This window comes from Salvelinus alpinus, chromosome 17, assembly GCF_045679555.1.
Source record: "Salvelinus alpinus chromosome 17, SLU_Salpinus.1, whole genome shotgun sequence".
NCBI lineage: Eukaryota > Metazoa > Chordata > Actinopteri > Salmoniformes > Salmonidae > Salvelinus > Salvelinus alpinus.
Genome location: NC_092102.1, coordinates 53,597,536 through 53,615,792, shown reverse-complemented (window position 1 = coordinate 53,615,792; position 18,257 = coordinate 53,597,536). Strand labels below are relative to the sequence as shown.

Sequence of the window (18,257 nt, the reverse complement as noted above, 5' to 3'; positions counted from 1 at the left end):
AGTGGTGGTGTTTTAGTCCTGGTGTTTTAGTGCTGGTGTTTTAGTGGTGGTGTTTTAGTCCTGGTGTTTTAGTGGTGGTGTTTTAGTCCTGGTGTTTTAGTGGTGGTGTTTTAGTCCTGGTGTTTTAGTGGTGTTTTAGTCCTGGTGTTTTAGTCCTGGTGTTTTAGTCCTGGTGTTTTAGTGGTTGTGTTTTAGTCCTGGTGTTTTAGTCCTGTTGTTTTAGTGGTGGTGTTTTAGTGGTGGTGTTTTAGTCCTGGTGTTTTAGTGGTGGTGTTTTAGTCTTGGTGTTTTAGTGGTGGTGTTTTAGTGTTGGTGTTTTAGTGGTGGTGTTTTAGTCCTGGTGTTTTAGTCCTGGTGTTTTAGTGCTGGTGTTTTAGTGCTGGTCTTTTAGTCCTGGTGTTTTAGTCCTGGTGTTTTAGTCCTGGTGTTTTAGTGGTGGTGTTTTAGTGGTTGTGTTTTAGTCCTGGTGTTTTAGTCCTGGTGTTTTGGTGGTGGTGTTTTAGTCCTGGTGTTTTAGTGGTGGTGTTTTAGTCCTGGTGTTTTAGTGGTGTTTTAGTCCTGGTGTTTTAGTCCTGGTGTTTTAGTCCTGGTGTTTTAGTGGTGGTGTTTTAGTGGTGGTGTTTTAGTCCTGGTGTTTTAGTCCTGGTGTTTTAGTCCTGGTGTTTTAGTCCTGGTGTTTTAGTCCTGGTGTTTTAGTCCTGTTGTTTTAGTGGTGGTGTTTTAGTGGTGGTGTTTTAGTCCTGGTGTTTTAGTGGTGGTGTTTTAGTCTTGGTGTTTTAGTGGTGGTGTTTTAGTCCTGGTGTTTTAGTGGTGGTGTTTTAGTCCTGGTGTTTTAGTCCTGGTGTTTTAGTGCTGGTGTTTTAGTGCTGGTCTTTTAGTCCTGGTGTTTTAGTCCTGGTGTTTTAGTCCTGGTGTTTTAGTGGTGGTGTTTTAGTGGTTGTGTTTTAGTCCTGGTGTTTTAGTCCTGGTGTTTTAGTGGTGGTGTTTTAGTGGTGGTGTTTTAGTCCTGGTGTTTTAGTCCTGGTGTTTTAGTCCTGTTGTTTTAGTCCTGGTGTTTTAGTCCTGGTGTTTTAGTCCTGGTGTTTTAGTCCTGGTGTTTTAGTCCTGGTGTTTTAGTCCTGGTGTTTTAGTGGTGGTGTTTTAGTCCTGGTGTTTTAGCGGTGGTGTTTTAGTCCTGGTGTTTTAGTGGTGGTGTTTTAGTCCTGGTGTTTTAGTGGTGGTGTTTATAAACCCCAGGTCAGAGTAACGTTTGTGTTTATAAACCCCAGGTCAGAGTAACGTTTGTGTTTATAAACCCCAGCTCAGAGTAACGTTCGTGTTTATAAACCCCAGCTCTCATGTCGTGGGCGGGGACACCAATTGGAGAGAGTCCGAGGGAGAGAAGACCAGACAGAAATAGGGAGAGAGAGAGAGACAGAGAGAGGAGAGAGATAGACAGAAAGAGAGAGAGATAGACAGAAAGAAAGAGAGAGAGAGAGAGAGAGAGAGAGAGAGAGAGAGAGAGAGAGAGAGAGAGAGAGAGAGAGAGAGAGAGAGAGAGAGAGAGAGAGAGAGAGAGAGAGAGAGAGAGAGAGAGAGAGAGAGAGAGGAGAAGCCATGGCGGTGTCAGGTTAACAGGGGGTTGCAGCTGGTGCCCCTGCATACATCTCCATCTCAGTGTTCCCATGGACGACCACCTCAGCATCCTGCAATCCCCACCTCATTCTGTTACCAAGACCCATCGGGACCACCCCAACCTGCGGAACCGCGACACCCTTGTGAACCACGGATTCACGGAGACAGACATCGACGTGACGATGGTCGTGGCATGCGGAGGAGACAACATGCTGGAGGAGTCGGGAGCTTTACCAGGTCACCACTCTCTGGACAGTTACGAACGGACCCAACCGGACCACGAGTGCTGCGAGCGTGTAGTCGTCAATATCTCCGGGCTGCGCTTCGAGACGCAGCTGAAGACCCTCTCCCAGTTCCCTGAAACTCTGCTGGGGGACCCCAACAAGAGGATTAGGTAACTATACCACTTATATAGGTTATTATCCTGTATTGATCATAACCCTAACTCTAACCCCAACAAGAGGATAAGGTAACTATACCACTTATATAGGTTATTATCCTGTATTGATCATAACCCTAACTCTAACCCCAACAAGAGGATAAGGTAACTATACCACTTATATAGGTTATTATCCTGTATTGATCATAACCCTAACTCTAACCCCAACAAGAGGATAAGGTAACTATACCACTTATATAGGTTATTATCCTGTATTGATCATAACCCTAACTCTAACCCCAACAAGAGGATAAGGTAACTATACCACTTATATAGGTTATTATCCTGTATTGATCATAACCCTAACTCTAACCCCAACAAGAGGATAAGGTAACTATACCACTTATATAGGTTATTATCCTGTATTGATCATAACCCTAACTCTAACCCCAACAAGAGGATTAGGTAACTATACCACTTATATAGGTTATTATCCTGTATTGATCATAACCCTAACTCTAACCCCAACAAGAGGATTAGGTAACTATACCACTTATATATGTTATTATCCTGTATTGATCATAACCCTAACTCTAACCCCAACAAGAGGATTAGGTAACTATACCACTTATATAGGTTATTATCCTGTATTGATCATAACCCTAACTCTAACCCCAACAAGAGGATTAGGTAACTATACCACTTATATAGGTTATTATCCTGTATTGATCATAACCCTAACTCTAACCCCAACAAGAGGATGAGGTAACTATACCACTTATATAGGTTATTATCCTGTATTGATCATAACCCTAACTCTAACCCCAACAAAAGGATTAGGTAACTATACCACTTATATATGTTATTATCCTGTATTGATCATAACCCTAACTCTAACCCCAACAAGAGGATTAGGTAACTATACCACTTATATATGTTATTATCCTGTATTGATCATAACCCTAACTCTAACCCCAACAAGAGGATTAGGTAACTATACCACTTATATAGGTTATTATCCTGTATTGATCATAACCCTAACTCTAACCCCAACAAGAGGATTAGGTAACTATACCACTTATATAGGTTATTATCCTGTATTGATCATAACCCTAACTCTAACCCCAACAAGAGGATGAGGTAACTATACCACTTATATAGGTTATTATCCTGTATTGATCATAACCCTAACTCTAACCCCAACAAGAGGATTAGGTAACTATACCACTTATATATGTTATTATCCTGTATTGATCATAACCCTAACTCTAACCCCAACAAGAGGATTAGGTAACTATACCACTTATATAGGTTATTATCCTGTATTGATCATAACCCTAACTCTAACCCCAACAAGAGGATAAGGTAACTATACCACTTATATAGGTTATTATCCTGTATTGATCATAACCCTAACTCTAACCCCAACAAGAGGATGAGGTAACTATACCACTTATATATGTTATTATCCTGTATTGATCATAACCCTAACTCTAACCCCAACAAGAGGATGAGGTAGGGAAGCACTTAATATTTACTCTACTAGTTACTGGTTACTGTTTACTATGTTTTGTGTTGTCTTAACGTGTGTCGAGTTTACTGCTGACAATTAATCAATTATGTAGTAATATATAAATGTATTTATGTCTATTTATGTGCTTGTCTCTCTCTCTATGTCTCTCTTTCTTTGTCTCTTTTGTTGCCTCTGTCTGTCTGTTAATCAATAAAGTATTACTTCATTTGTATATGTCTCGCTCCCTCTCTCCCTCTCTTTCGCTGTCCCCCTCTCTCTTTCTCTATCCCCCCTTTCTCTTTCTCTGTCCCCCTCTCTCTTTCTCTGTCCCCCCTCTCTTTCTCTATCCCCCTCTCTCTCTTTCTCTGTCCCCCCCTCTCTTTCTCTGTCACCCCTCTCGCTTTCTCTGTCCCCTCTCTCGCTTTCTCTGTCCTCCCTCTCTCTTGCTCTGTCACCCCCCCTCTCCAGGTACTTTGACCCTCTGAGGAACGAGTATTTCTTTGACAGGAACCGGCCCAGTTTTGACGCCATCCTCTACTACTACCAGTCGGGCGGGCGTATCAGGAGACCCGTCAACGTGCCCATAGACATCTTCTCCGAGGAGATCTGCTTCTACGAGCTGGGAGAGGAGGCCATGGAGAAGTTCAGAGAGGATGAGGGTTTTATTAAGGAAGAGGAGAGACCACTACCCGACAACGAACTGCAGAGAAAGGTGTGGTTTGTACTTATTTTGTATCTTGAATGTCGTTTTTTTCCCCCCAAGCTTTCTCTTTAGTTCATCAATTACATATGCTAATTAATTGAGTCACTTCCTGTGAGAGCTGTGAATAACCTGTCTGTCCACCCCTATTCTCTGTCACCCTCACAAAGGTCTTTGAAGCCGCAACGAGTCAGGACGTTTTTTATGCTTGCTGTACATACGCTGTAAAATAAATAAAGGCTTTTAATTGTTCCATGATGCCTTGATTTTGCACAAAGGCTTTTTGTGTTTGTTTGCTATCCAGCATGAACTTTTGTTTGTGCTCCATCTTGTGTAAACTAATATATAGTATTTCTCCTCTCATCTTCAAGGTTAACACAGTATGTCTTCTCTTATTTTAATTGTATTTATTTTATTTATTTCACCTTTATTTAACCAGGTAGGCCAGTTGAGTACAAGTTCTCATTTACAACTGCGACCTGGCCAAGATAAAGCAAAGCAGTGCGACAAAAACAACAACACAGAGTTACACATAAACAAACGTACAGTCAATAACACAGAAGAAAAATTTAAAAATCTTTATACAGGGTGTGCAAATGTAGAAGAGTAGGGAAGTAGGAAATATTTTGGCCCTAGTGGCAAAAATAATTACAATTTTAGGATTAACACTGGAGTGATAGATGTGCAGATGATGAATGTGCAAGTAGAGATACTGGGGTGCAAAAGAGCAAGAGGATAAGTAATAATATGGGGATGAGGTAGTCGGGTGGGCTATTTACAGATTGGCTGTGTACAGGTACAGTGATCGGTAAGCTGCTCAGACAGCTGATGCTTAAAGTTAGTGAGGGAGATATAAGACTCCAACTTCAGAGATTTTTGCAATTCGTTCCAGTCATTGGCAGCAGAGAACTGGAAGGAAAGGCGGCCGAAGGAAGTGTTGGCTTTGGAGATGACCAGTGAGATATACCTGCTGGAGCGTGTGCTACGGGTGGGTTTTGTATGGTGACCAGTGAGCTGAGATAAGGCGGGGCTTTACCTAGCAAAGACTTATAGATGAAAATCACACCTTAAAAGGTGTAGTTAATATTGTATGTCTTCTCTTTCTCATCTTAAAGGTTGTGGTTAATACAGTATGTCTTCTCTTATCTTCAAGGTGTGGTTAATATAGTATATCTTGTCTTAAAGGTGTAGTTAATATTGTATGTATTCTCTTTCTTATCTTCAAGTAATATATATGGTATTTCTTATCTTATCCTGTTATGGCTGCAGCCCGACACCGGTACACCTATGACAACATCCAGCTCAAATGCAGGGCGCGAAATTCAAAATCAATTTTTTTAAAATATTTAACTTTCACACATTAACAAGTCCAATACAGCATTTGAAAGATAAACATCTTGTCAATCCAGCCAACATGTCCGATTTTTTAAATGTTTTACAGAGAAAACACCACATATATTTATGTTAGCTCACCACCAAATAAAAAAGAGACAGACATTTTTCACAGCACAAGTAGGATCCAAGTAGCATGCACAAGCCAACCTAACTAACCTAGAACCAACCTAAATAACCTAGAAAAAACTACCTCAGATGACAGTCCTATAACATGTTACACAATAAATCTATGTTTTGTTAAAAAAAAATGCATATTTTAGCTATAAATCAGTTTTACATTACTGCTACCATCATAGCTACAGTCAGAAATCGCACGGGAGTAGCCAGAGAAAATACAGACACCAACGTCAACTACTAATTACACATCAGAAAACATTTCAGAAAAATATATGGTGGATAGCTAATGAAAGAGAAAGATCTTGTGAATACAGACAATATTTCCGATTTCTGAAGTGTTTTACAGCGAAAACACAATATATCGTTATATTAGCTTACTACAATAGCTAACACACAGCAGCATTGATTCTAGTCAAACGCTAGCGATAGCACAGTTCGACAGATATATGAAAAAACATCCCAAATTGGGTCCTTATCTTTGTTGATTTTCCATCAGAATGTTCTCCAAAGGGTCCTTTGTTCAGAACCGTCTTCATTTGGACCCAGAACGAACGATGTCCCTCTTGAATTAGCATGCACACTGGCCATGCCGTGCTAACCTCTCCGTCTTGACAAAATTCTTGCGTCGCATCACGTCTAAAGTCCAGAATAAATTTCAATAATATAATTAAAGTATATTGAAAAAACATACTTTAGGATGATATTGTGACATGTATCAAATAAAATCGAAGCCGGAGGTCATATTCACCTATAACGAGGGTTTTCCAGGAGTGCAGTCCAGTTCCTACTTCGCGCCCAGAAAAAAAAATAAAGTGCGCACTTCTCACTCCAAGATGTTGTTTTCAGTCCCTGACAGAGATAATCAAGTCATTTCTTCTCTCACTTCCGCATGACACCCAGGGGAAGGCGTGTGACGTGTTTCTACAGTCCTAAGTGCCAAGGCCTTTTATAGAGAGTATCTTGAAGAGAGACATAGCTTCTTGGAAATTTCACTTCCGGATAGAAAATGGGCTGTAAAAAGAGTTATGTTTCACTTAGAGAAATAATTAAACCTGTTTTAGAAACTAGACAGTGTTTTCTATCCAATAGTAATAATAATATGCATATTGTACGAGCAAAAATTGAGTAAGAGGCCATTTGAAAATGGGCACATATTTTCCAGTTTTTCAATACGCCCCCTGCAGCCATAACAAGTTATCTTAACCTCTCTGGCGCAGTCATTCCGCTAGTGTCACGTTCTGACCATAGTTCTTGTGTGTTTTGCTTGTTTTAGTGTTGGTCAGGACGTGAGCTGGGTAGGCATTCTATGTTGTGTGTCTAGTTTGTCTGTTTCTATGTTTGGCCTAATATGGTTCCCAATCAGAAGCAGGTGTTTTGTGTTGTCTCTGATTGGGAATCATATTTAGGTGGCTTGTTTTGTGTTGGGGATTGTGTGTGGTTGTTTCCTGTCTTTGTGTTTTCTCTGCACCAGATAGGGCTGTATCGGTTTGCCACATTTTTGTTATTTTGTATTGTTGTAAGTGTTCACTGTTTTCGTCTATTAAACATGTTGAGCACTGGCTACGCTGCGTGTTGGTCCGATCCTCCTCTTCCGCTTGAAGAGGAGGAAGGCTGCCGTTACAGCTAGCGACCCACCTCAACATCATCCGGTGAAATTGCAGAGCGCCAAATTCAAAATACAGAAATAGTCATAATAAACATTCATAAAAATACAAATACATCGGCTTAAAGATGAACGTCTTGTTAATCGAGCTGCTTTGTCAGAATTCAAAAAAGGCTTTACATGCGATTATCTGAGGACAGCCCCCCGCTTACAAAAGCATACAAACATTTTACAACCAAGTAGAGGAGTACCGAAAGTCAGAAATAGCGATAAAATGAATCCCTTACCTTTGAAGATCTTCATATGGTTGCAGTCAGAAGAGTCCCAGCTACACAATAAATGTTTGTTTTGTTTGATAAAGTCCCTCTTTATATCCCAAAAACTCTGTTTTGTTGTCGCGTTTTGTTCAGTAATCAACTGGCTCAAAGGCGGTCAAAACACGCAGACGAATACATTCTAATAGTTTCGGTAAAGTTTGTCAAACGATGTTTAGAATTAATCCTCAGGTTGTCAATTGTCTAAATAATCAATAATATTTCAACCGGATACCGGAGCGTATTCAATAGAAAGGAAAAACAACGAAGGGCGCACACAAACCAGCACTGCATGATTCTACAGTCCACTGACAGAAAGGTCTCATTCTTCTTCATTTTTCAGAAAACAAGCCTGAAACAATGTCTAAAGACTGTTGACATCTAGTGGAAGCCATAGGAACTGCAATCTGGGTCCTAACCCACTAGATATGCAATAGGCTTTCAATGGAAAACCACCCACATCAAAAAAATCCCACTTCCTGGATGGGCTTTCCTCAGGTTTTCGCCTGCCATATCAGTTCTGTTATACTCACATACAATATTTTAACAGTTTTAGAGTGTTTTCTATCCAATACTACCAATTATATGCATATCCTAGCTTCTGGGCCCGAGTAGCAGGCAGTTTAATTTGGGCATGCTATTCATCCAAGTCAGAATGCTGCCCCCTACCCCAGTGAAGTTAATACAGTATTTCTCATCTCATCTTAAAGGTTAAAACACTATGTCTTCTCTTATCTTATCTCTTATCTTCTTTTTTGACCTAACCTTAATGGCGCCGGAGAGGATGGCTGCCGTTTTATTGTCTCTTAACCAACCGTGCTATTTATTTATTTTTTCACATTGTATGTAACTTATTTTGTACATAATGTTGCTGCTACCGTCTCTTATGACCGAAAACAGCTTCTGGACATCAGAACAGCGATTACTCACCTTGAATTGGACGAAGATTTTTTTTTTTTTATAAGTCGGATGAGAGGGATTTACTCCAGACACCCGAACAGGACCTCATCCCCGTCATTCGGGGGAGAAAGAGACAGATATTTTGCAGAAGGAGATCGGGATGCCTTGTGAGGATCAGGCGACGAGTGGCTAATCTGCCTTTGCCATCTGTCTTATTAGCCAACATCCAACCGCTGGAAAATAAATGGGACGAACTAAAAGCACATATATCCTACCAATGGGACATTGAAAACTGTAATATCTCAGTGTTTCACTGAGTCGTAGCTGAACGACGACATTAATAACATACAGCTGGCGGGTTGTACACTGTATCGGCAGGACAGAACAGCAGTTTTTGGTAAGAAAAAGGGTGACCGTCTATATATATTTGTAAACACAGCTGGTGCACGAAATATCTAAGGATGTCTCAAGGTTTTGCTCGCCAGAAGTAGAGTATGTCATGATAAGTTGTAGACCACACTATCTACCTAGACAGTTAATCTGTATTTTCGTAAACTCTGGACCACCTATACTCCACACACGGAGACAATACTAAGCTCTGCCTCACCCTCCATTTGGCAAATCTGACCATAATTATACACTCCTCATTCCTGCTTACAAGCAACAATTAAAGCAGGAAGCACCAGTGACTCGGTCAATAAGAAAGTGGTCAGGTGAAGCAGATGCTAAGCTACAGGACTGTTTTGCTAGCACAGAGTGGAATATGTTCCGGGATTCTTCCGATGGCATTGAGGAGTACACCACATCAGTCACTGGCTTCATCAATAAGTGCAAAAATGACGTCATCCCCACAGTGACTGTACGTACAGCCATGGATTACAGGCAGCATTTGCACCGAGCTAAAGGGTAGAGCTGCCACTTATAAGAAATTCTGCTATGCCCTCTGCCGAACCTTCAGACAGGTAAAGAATCAATACAGGACTAAGATCAAATCGTATAACACCGACTCTGATACTCGTCGAATGTGGCAGGGCAAACCATTACAGACCACAAAGGGAAGCAAAGCCGAGAGCTGCCCAGTGACTAAAGCCTACCAGACGAGCTAAACTACTTCTGTTCTCGCTTCAAGGCAAACAACACTGAAACATGCATGAGAGCATCAGATGTTCCGGATGACTGTGTGATCAGCTCTCTGCAGCCAATGTGAGCAAGATCTTTAAACAGGTTAACATTCACAAGGCCGCAGGGCAAGATGGATTACCAGGAAGTGTATTGCGAGCATGCGCTGACCAACTAGCAAGTGTCTTCACTGACATTTTCAACCTCTCCCTGTCTAAGTCTGTAATACTAACATGTTTCAAGCAGACCACCATAGTCCCTGTGCCCAAGAACACCAAGGTAACAAGTCTAAATGATTACCGACCCATAGCACTCACGTCTGTGGCCCATGAAGTGCTTTGAAAGGCTGGTCATGACTCACATCAACACCATTTTCCCAGAATCCCTAGACACACTCCAAGCGCCCCAACAGATCCACAGATGATGCAATGTCTAATGCACTCCACACTGCCCTTACCCACCTGGACAAAGGAACACCTATGTTAGAATGCAATTCATTGACTACAGCTCAGCGTTCAACACCAGAGTACCCTCAAAGCTCATCACCAAGCTAAGGACCCTGGGACTAAACACCTCCCTCTGCAACTGTATCCTGGACTTTCATACGGGCCCTTAAGGTTGCAGATGACACAACAGTGGTAGGCCTGATCACCGACAACAACGAGACAGCCTATAGGGAGGATGTCAGAGACCTGACCATGTGGTGCAAGGACAACAACCTCTCTCTCAACGTGATCAAGACAAAGGAGATGAAAGTGGACTACATGAAAAGGTGGACTGAACACACCCCCATTCTCATCAACAGGGCTGTAGTGGAGCAGGTTGAGAGACACAAGTTCCTTTGTGTCCACATCACCAACAAACTAACATGGTCTAAGCACACCAAGCCAGTCGGGAAAAGGGCACGACAAAACCTATTCCTCCTCAGGATACTGAAAATATTTGGCATTGGTCCTCAGATCCTCAAAAGGTGCTACAGCTGCACCATCAAGAGCATCCTGACGGGTGGCATCACTGCCTGTAAAGCAACTGCTCAACCTCTGACCGCAAGGCACTACAGAGGGTAGTGCGTACGGCCCAGTACATCACAGAGTCCAAGCTTCCTGCCATTCAGTTCCTCTATAGCAGGTGGTGTAAGGCTCTAAATATTGTCAAAGACTCCAGCCACCCTAGTCATAGACGGTTCTCTCTGCTACCGCACGGCAAGCTGTACCGGAGCGTCAAGTCTAGGTCCAAGAGGCTTCTAAACAGCTTCTACCCCGAAGCCATAATTCTCATGAACATCTAATCAAATGGCTACCCAGACTATTTGCATTGTCTCCCCTCTTTTACACCGCTGCTACTCTCTGTTATTATCTATGCATAGTCACTTTAATAAATCTACCTACATGTACATATTACCTCAATTAACTCGACTAACCGGTGCACATGGACTCTGTACCGGTACCCCCTGTTTCTCTTTAAAAGTTGCGAAATACTGCAGCACACCGTGCAGTGGTGCCTCTTTAAAAGTTGCGTCATACTGCAGCACACCGTGCAGTGGTTCCTCTTTAAAAGTTGCGAAATACTGCAGCACACCGTGCTGTTGCAGCATTCTATGGCACGTTATTTAATTGTCAGCCACTTTTAACATTAACATTTAACATTATGGTGTTTCTAACGAAAAACGAAACCCTTTAGTTTCCGTTAGGATGGAATGGAAAATATTGCACCGTTAAACGTGAAGGTCGGGAGAAGGCTACAACATAAGAGGATTGGAGGATCCTAAATTACAATCTAAGGGGCATAACACTTCCACACCCTAATTGTAGTGTAACCAATACTATTTTAGTCTACGGTAAAAATCTAAAAATAGTTGTTTCAATGATGTGACTCTCCGCCAATAACTACATATAGAGGATTGGACGATTCTACATTAATATCTAAGGGGCTTTTATATAATTATAAATTAATAAAATAATACTAAAATAAAACTAATAACAATAATCACTTTGTTTAAAGAGTAACTAATTCATTTTTATTTAACCTAGGGTGAGTGGGAAAAAGGCAATTCTTGAACATGGGGTGAGATCTTCTCAATAATTTGTAAATAAAGCCAGTTTGTTATTTAGAATTATTTATTTCTGGAGAAACCTAACTTGATTATTTAGCAGACATCACTTTGCTTATATTCGTTCAACACATATATTTTAAGAATATATATATACAGTGGGGAGAACAAGTATTTGATACACTGACAATTTTGCAGGTTTTCCTACTTACAAAGCATGTAGAGGTCTGTAATTTTTATCATAGGTACACTTCAACTGTGAGAGAAGGAATCTAAAACAAAAATCCAGAAAATCACATTGTATGATTTTTAAGTAATTAATTTGCATTTTATTTACAGTATATCTCCTCTTTAAGGTGTGGTTAATACAGTATATCTCATCTTAAAGGTGTGGTTAATACAGTATATCTCATCTTAAAGGTGTGGTTAATACAGTATTTCTCCTCTCATCCTAAAGGTGTGGTTAATACAGTATATCTCATCTTAAAGGTGTGGTTAATACAGTATATCTCCTCTTTAAGGTGTAGTTAATACAGTATATCTCCTCTTTAAGGTGTGGTTAATACAGTATATCTCATCTTAAAGGTGTGGTTAATACAGTATATCTCCTCTCATCTTAAAGGTGTGGTTAATACAGTATATCTCCTCTTTAAGGTGTGGTTAATACAGTATATCTCATCTTAAAGGTGTGGTTAATACAGTATATCTCATCCTAAAGATGTGGTTAATACAGTATATCTCCTCTTTAAGGTGTGGTTAATACAGTATATCTCCTCTCATCCTAAAGGTGTGGTTAATACAGTATATCTCCTCTCATCCTAAAGATGTGGTTAATACAGTATATCTCATCTTAAAGGTGTGGTTAATACAGTATATATCATCCTAAAGATGCGGTTAATACAGTATATCTCCTCTTTAAGGTGTGGTTAATACAGTATATCTCTTAAAGTTGTGGTTAATACAGTATATCTCATCTTAAAGGTGTGGTTAATACAGTATATCTCCTCTTAAAGGTGTGGTTAATACAGTATATCTCCTATCATCTTAAAGGTGTGGTTAATACAGTATATCTCCTCTCATCTTAAAGGTGTGGTTAATACAGTATATCTCCTCTTAAAGGTGTGGTTAATACAGTATATCTCCTCTCATCTTAAAGGTGTGGTTAATACAGTATATCTCATCCTAAAGGTGTGGTTAATACAGTATATCTCCTCTTAAAGGTGTGGTTAATACAGTATATCTCCTCTCATCTTAAAGGTGTGGTTAATACAGTATATCTCCTCTTAAAGGTGTGGGTAATACAGTATATCTCCTCTTAAAGGTGTGGTTAATACAGTATATCTCCTATCATCTTAAAGGTGTGGTTAATACAGTATATCTCCTCTTAAAGGTGTGGTTAATACAGTATATCTCCTCTCATCTTAAAGGTGTGGTTAATACAGTATATCTCCTCTCATCTTAAAGGTGTGGTTAATACAGTATATATCCTCTTAAAGGTGCGGTTAATACAGTATATCTCCTCTTAAAGGTGTGGTTAATACAGTATATCTCCTCTCATCTTAAAGGTGTGGTTAATACAGTATATCTTCTCTTAAAGGTGTAGTTAATACAGTATATCTTCTCTTAAAGGTGTAGTTAATACAGTATATATCCTCTTAAAGGTGTGGTTAATACAGTATATCTCATCTTAAAGGTGTGGTTAATACAGTATATCTCCTCTTTAAGGTGTGGTTAATACAGTATATCTCCTCTCATCCTAAAGGTGTGGTTAATACAGTATATCTCCTCTCATCTTAAAGGTGTGGTTAATACAGTATATCTCCTCTTAAAGGTGTGGTTAATACAGTATATCTCCTCTTAAAGGTGGGGTTAATACAGTATATCTCCTCTCATCTTAAAGGTGTGGTTAATACAGTATATCTCCTCTTAAAGGTGTGGTTAATACAGTATATCTCCTCTTAAAGGTGTGGTTAATACAGTATATCTCCTCTCATCCTAAAGGTGTGGTTAATACAGTATATCTCCTCTCATCCTAAAGGTGTGGTTAATACAGGGTATCTCATCCTAAAGGTGTGGTTAATACAGTATATCTCATCTTAAAGATGTGGTTAATACAGTATATCTCATCTTAAAGGTGTGGTTAATACAGTATATCTCATCCTAAAGGTGTGGTTAATACAGTATATCTCCTCTCATCCTAAAGGTGTGGTTAATACAGTATATCTCCTCTCATCCTAAAGGTGTGGTTAATACAGTATATCTCATCTTAAAGGTGTGGTTAATACAGTATATCTCCTCTTAAAGGTGTGGTTAATACAGTATATCTCCTTTAAAGGTGTGGTTAATACAGTATATCTCATCTTAAATGTGTGGTTAATACAGTATATCTCCTCTTAAAGGTGTGGTTAATACAGTATATCTCCTCTTAAAGGTGTGGTTAATACAGTATATCTCATCTTAAAGGTGTGGTTAATACAGTATATCTCATCTTAAAGGTGTGGTTAATACAGTATATCTCCTCTCATCTTAAAGGTGTGGTTAATACAGTATATCTCATCTTAAAGATGTGGTTAATACAGTATATCTCATCTTAAAGGTGTGGTTAATACAGTATATCTCATCCTAAAGGTGTGGTTAATACAGTATATCTCCTTTCATCCTAAAGGTGTGGTTAATACAGTATATCTCCTCTCATCCTAAAGGTGTGGTTAATACAGTATATCTCATCTTAAAGGTGTGGTTAATACAGTATATCTCCTCTTAAAGGTGTGGTTAATACAGTATATCTCCTCTTAAAGGTGTGGTTAATACAGTATATCTCCTCTTAAAGGTGTGGTTAATACAGTATATCTCCTCTCATCCTAAAGGTGTGGTTAATACAGTATATCTCATCTTAAAGGTGTGGTTAATACAGTATATCTCATCCTAAAGGTGTGGTTAATACAGTATATCTCCTCTCATCCTAAAGGTGTGGTTAATACAGTATATCTCCTCTCATCCTAAAGGTGTGGTTAATACAGTATATCTCATCTTAAAGGTGTGGTTAATACAGTATATATCCTCTTAAAGGTGTGGTTAATACAGTATATCTCCTTTAAAGGTGTGGTTAATACAGTATATCTCATCTTAAAGGTGTGGTTAATACAGTATATCTCATCTTAAAGGTGTGGTTAATACAGTATATCTCCTCTCATCTTAAAGGTGTGGTTAATACAGTATATCTCATCCTAAAGGTGTGGTTAATACAGTATATCTCCTCTCATCCTAAAGGTGTGGTTAATACAGTATATCTCCTCTCATCCTAAAGGTGTGGTTAATACAGTATATCTCATCTTAAAGGTGTGGTTAATACAGTATATCTCCTCTTAAAGGTGTGGTTAATACAGTATATCTCCTCTTAAAGGTGTGGTTAATACAGTATATCTCCTCTTAAAGGTGTGGTTAATACAGTATATCTCCTCTCATCCTAAAGGTGTGGTTAATACAGTATATCTCATCTTAAAGGTGTGGTTAATACAGTATATCTCATCCTAAAGGTGTGGTTAATACAGTATATCTCCTCTCATCCTAAAGGTGTGGTTAATACAGTATATCTCCTCTCATCCTAAAGGTGTGGTTAATACAGTATATCTCATCTTAAAGGTGTGGTTAATACAGTATATCTCCTCTTAAAGGTGTGGTTAATACAGTATATCTCCTTTAAAGGTGTGGTTAATACAGTATATCTCATCTTAAAGGTGTGGTTAATACAGTATATCTCATCTTAAAGGTGTGGTTAATACAGTATATCTCCTCTCATCTTAAAGGTGTGGTTAATACAGTATATCTCATCTTAAAGGTGTGGTTAATACAGTATATCTCCTATCATCTTAAAGGTGTGGTTAATACAGTATATCTCCTCTCATCTTAAAGGTGTGGTTAATACAGTATATCTCCTCTCATCTTAAAGGTGTGGTTAATACAGTATATCTCATCTTAAAGGTGTGGTTAATACAGTATATCTCCTCTTAAAGGTGTGGTTAATACAGTATATCTCATCTTAAAGGTGTGGTTAATACAGTATATCTCATCTTAAAGGTGTGGTTAATACAGTATATCTCATCTTAAAGGTGTGGTTAATACAGTATATCTCATCTTAAAGGTGTGGTTAATACAGTATATCTCCTCTTAAAGGTGTGATTAATACAGTATATCTCATCTTAAAGGTGTGGTTAATACAGTATATCTCCTCTTTAAGGTGTGGTTAATACAGTATATCTCATCTTAAAGGTGTGGTTAATACAGTATATCTCCTCTCATCCTAAAGGTGTGGTTAATACAGTATATCTCCTCTCATCCTAAAGGTGTGGTTGCTGTTTGAGTACCCTGAGAGCAGTGGTCCGGCGCGGGGGATAGCCATCGTCTCCGTCCTCGTCATCCTCATCTCCATCGTCATCTTCTGCCTGGAGACGTTACCGGAGTTCAGGGAGGACCACAAGGAGCCAGTCCCGTTGGCTCCCGTAACTAACGGCACCGAGCCGTACTTCTCCTCTCCGTTCTCCGAACCGTTCTTCGTGGTGGAGACGCTGTGCATCATCTGGTTCTCCTTTGAGCTGCTGGTCCGGTTCTTCGCCTGTCCCTCCAAGGCCACCTTCTCTAGGAACATCATGAACATTATAGATATCGTGGCCATAATACCATATTTTATAACGCTGGGCACAGAGCTGGCAGAGCAGCAGGGGAATGGGCAGCAGGCCATGTCCCTCGCCATCCTCAGGGTCATCCGTCTGGTCAGGGTGTTCAGGATCTTCAAGCTGTCCAGACACTCCAAGGGGCTCCAGATCCTGGGCCAGACCCTGAAGGCCAGCATGCGGGAGCTTGGCCTCCTCATCTTCTTCCTCTTCATTGGAGTCATCCTCTTCTCCAGTGCTGTTTACTTTGCAGAGGCCGATGACCCAGATTCCGGCTTCAGCTCCATCCCAGACGCCTTCTGGTGGGCCGTGGTCACCATGACTACCGTTGGCTACGGCGACATGCACCCAATTAGCATAGGCGGGAAGATTGTTGGCTCTCTCTGCGCCATCGCTGGCGTGCTGACCATCGCCCTGCCCGTCCCCGTCATCGTGTCCAACTTCAACTACTTCTACCACCGGGAGACGGAGGGGGAGGAGCAGACGCAGTACCTCCACGTGGGCAGCTGTCAGCCACTGGCGGCCGAGATGGACGAAGGGCAGGGGGTGAGGAAGAGGAGCAGCTCTTCATTGCTCAGTAAGAGTGAGTACATGGTAATAGAGGAACACAGAGCACTGAACAGCAGTACCTTCAAACAGCAGCAGAACTTCTCAATGACAACCGCTGCTACCATGACAACCGTGACACACAACATCACAGCGAACAGCATCAGCATTAGCAAGAAGATCTTTACAGATGTCTAGTCTACGGTGTCGTAACGGACTCGTGGACGAATGGACTGTCTGTAGTGCTTTAACAGCTGCATAAAGCGCTTTAGGTTATATGGGGATGAACTCAGCTCATCCACCACCACTGCCTCAGGCCCCCAGTACCTAATGGGGATATGATATGAGATACATGTATATGATATAGACATACCACCGGGCTCTACTCTGACTTTTACAATACAACAGCCAGTATGCATTTCTGTCTGGAGACCGAGATATTCAGCTACAAAGCTATATATAGCCATGTCTAGAGACAGAGAGAGACAGCTACAGAGCTATATAACCGTGCCAGGAGACAGAAAGAGACAGCTACAGAGCTATATAACCATGCCTGGAGACAGAGAGAGACAGCTACAGAGCTATATAACCATGCCTGGAGACAGAGAGAGACAGCTACAGAGCTATATAACCATGCCTGGAGACAGAGAGAGACAGCTACAGAGCTATATAACCATGCCTGGAGACAGAGAGAGACAGCTACAGAGCTAAATAACCATGCCTGGAGACAGAGAGAGACAGCTACAGAGCTATATAACCATGCCTGGAGACAGAGATACCCAGCTACAGAGCTGTATAACCATGTACGGAGACAGAGACAACTCCAGAGCTGTATAACCATGCTGGAGAAAGAGACAGCTACAGAGCTATATAACCATTCCTGCAGACAGAGACCGCTACAGAGCTGTATAAACATGTCTGGAGACAGAGAGAGACAGCTACAGAACTATATAACTATGCCTGGAGACAGAGACAGCTACAGAGCTTTATAACCATGTCTGGAGACAGAGATACCCAGCTGCAGAGCTTTATAACCATGTCTGGAGACAGCTACAGAGCTATATAACCATGTCTGGAGACAGAGACAGCTACAGAGCTATATAACCATGTCTGGAGACAGAGAGAGACAGCTACAGAACTATATAACCATGCCTGGAGACAGAGACAGCTACAGAGCTACAGTGGGGAGAACAAGTATTTGATACACTGCCGATTTTGCAGGTTTTCCTACTTACAAAGCATGTAGAGGTCTGTAATTTTTATCATAGTTACACTTCAACTGTGAGAGACGGAATCTAAAACAAAAATTCAGAAAATCACATTGTATGATTTTTAAG

The 18,257-nt window shown here is 40.6% G+C and overlaps 1 protein-coding gene across 1 annotated transcript; it reads left to right on the top strand.

The window, feature by feature from the left end:
• The first annotated feature begins 1,620 nt into the window (after positions 1-1,620).
• Positions 1,621-18,087, top strand: LOC139543166 (potassium voltage-gated channel subfamily A member 1-like). Its single transcript, XM_071349416.1, has 3 exons — positions 1,621-2,008; positions 3,975-4,218; positions 16,048-18,087. Exons 1-3 carry the CDS (start codon positions 1,665-1,667, stop codon positions 17,116-17,118), a joined length of 1,659 nt encoding a protein of 552 aa, XP_071205517.1. The 5' UTR covers positions 1,621-1,664; the 3' UTR covers positions 17,119-18,087.
• The last annotated feature ends 170 nt before the right edge of the window (positions 18,088-18,257 follow it).

What these genes read in the sequence shown, in the direction of transcription:
- LOC139543166 (XM_071349416.1), top strand. Translation starts at nt 1,665, where the DNA reads ATGGACGACCACCTCAGCATCCTGCAATCCCCACCTCATTCTGTTACC. An exon ending in GACCCCAACAAGAGGATTAG is followed by an intron (nt 2,009 to 3,974) that starts GTAACTATACCA and finishes CCCCCTCTCCAG; the next exon opens with GTACTTTGACCCTCTGAGGA. An exon ending in ACAACGAACTGCAGAGAAAG is followed by an intron (nt 4,219 to 16,047) that starts GTGTGGTTTGTA and finishes CTCATCCTAAAG; the next exon opens with GTGTGGTTGCTGTTTGAGTA.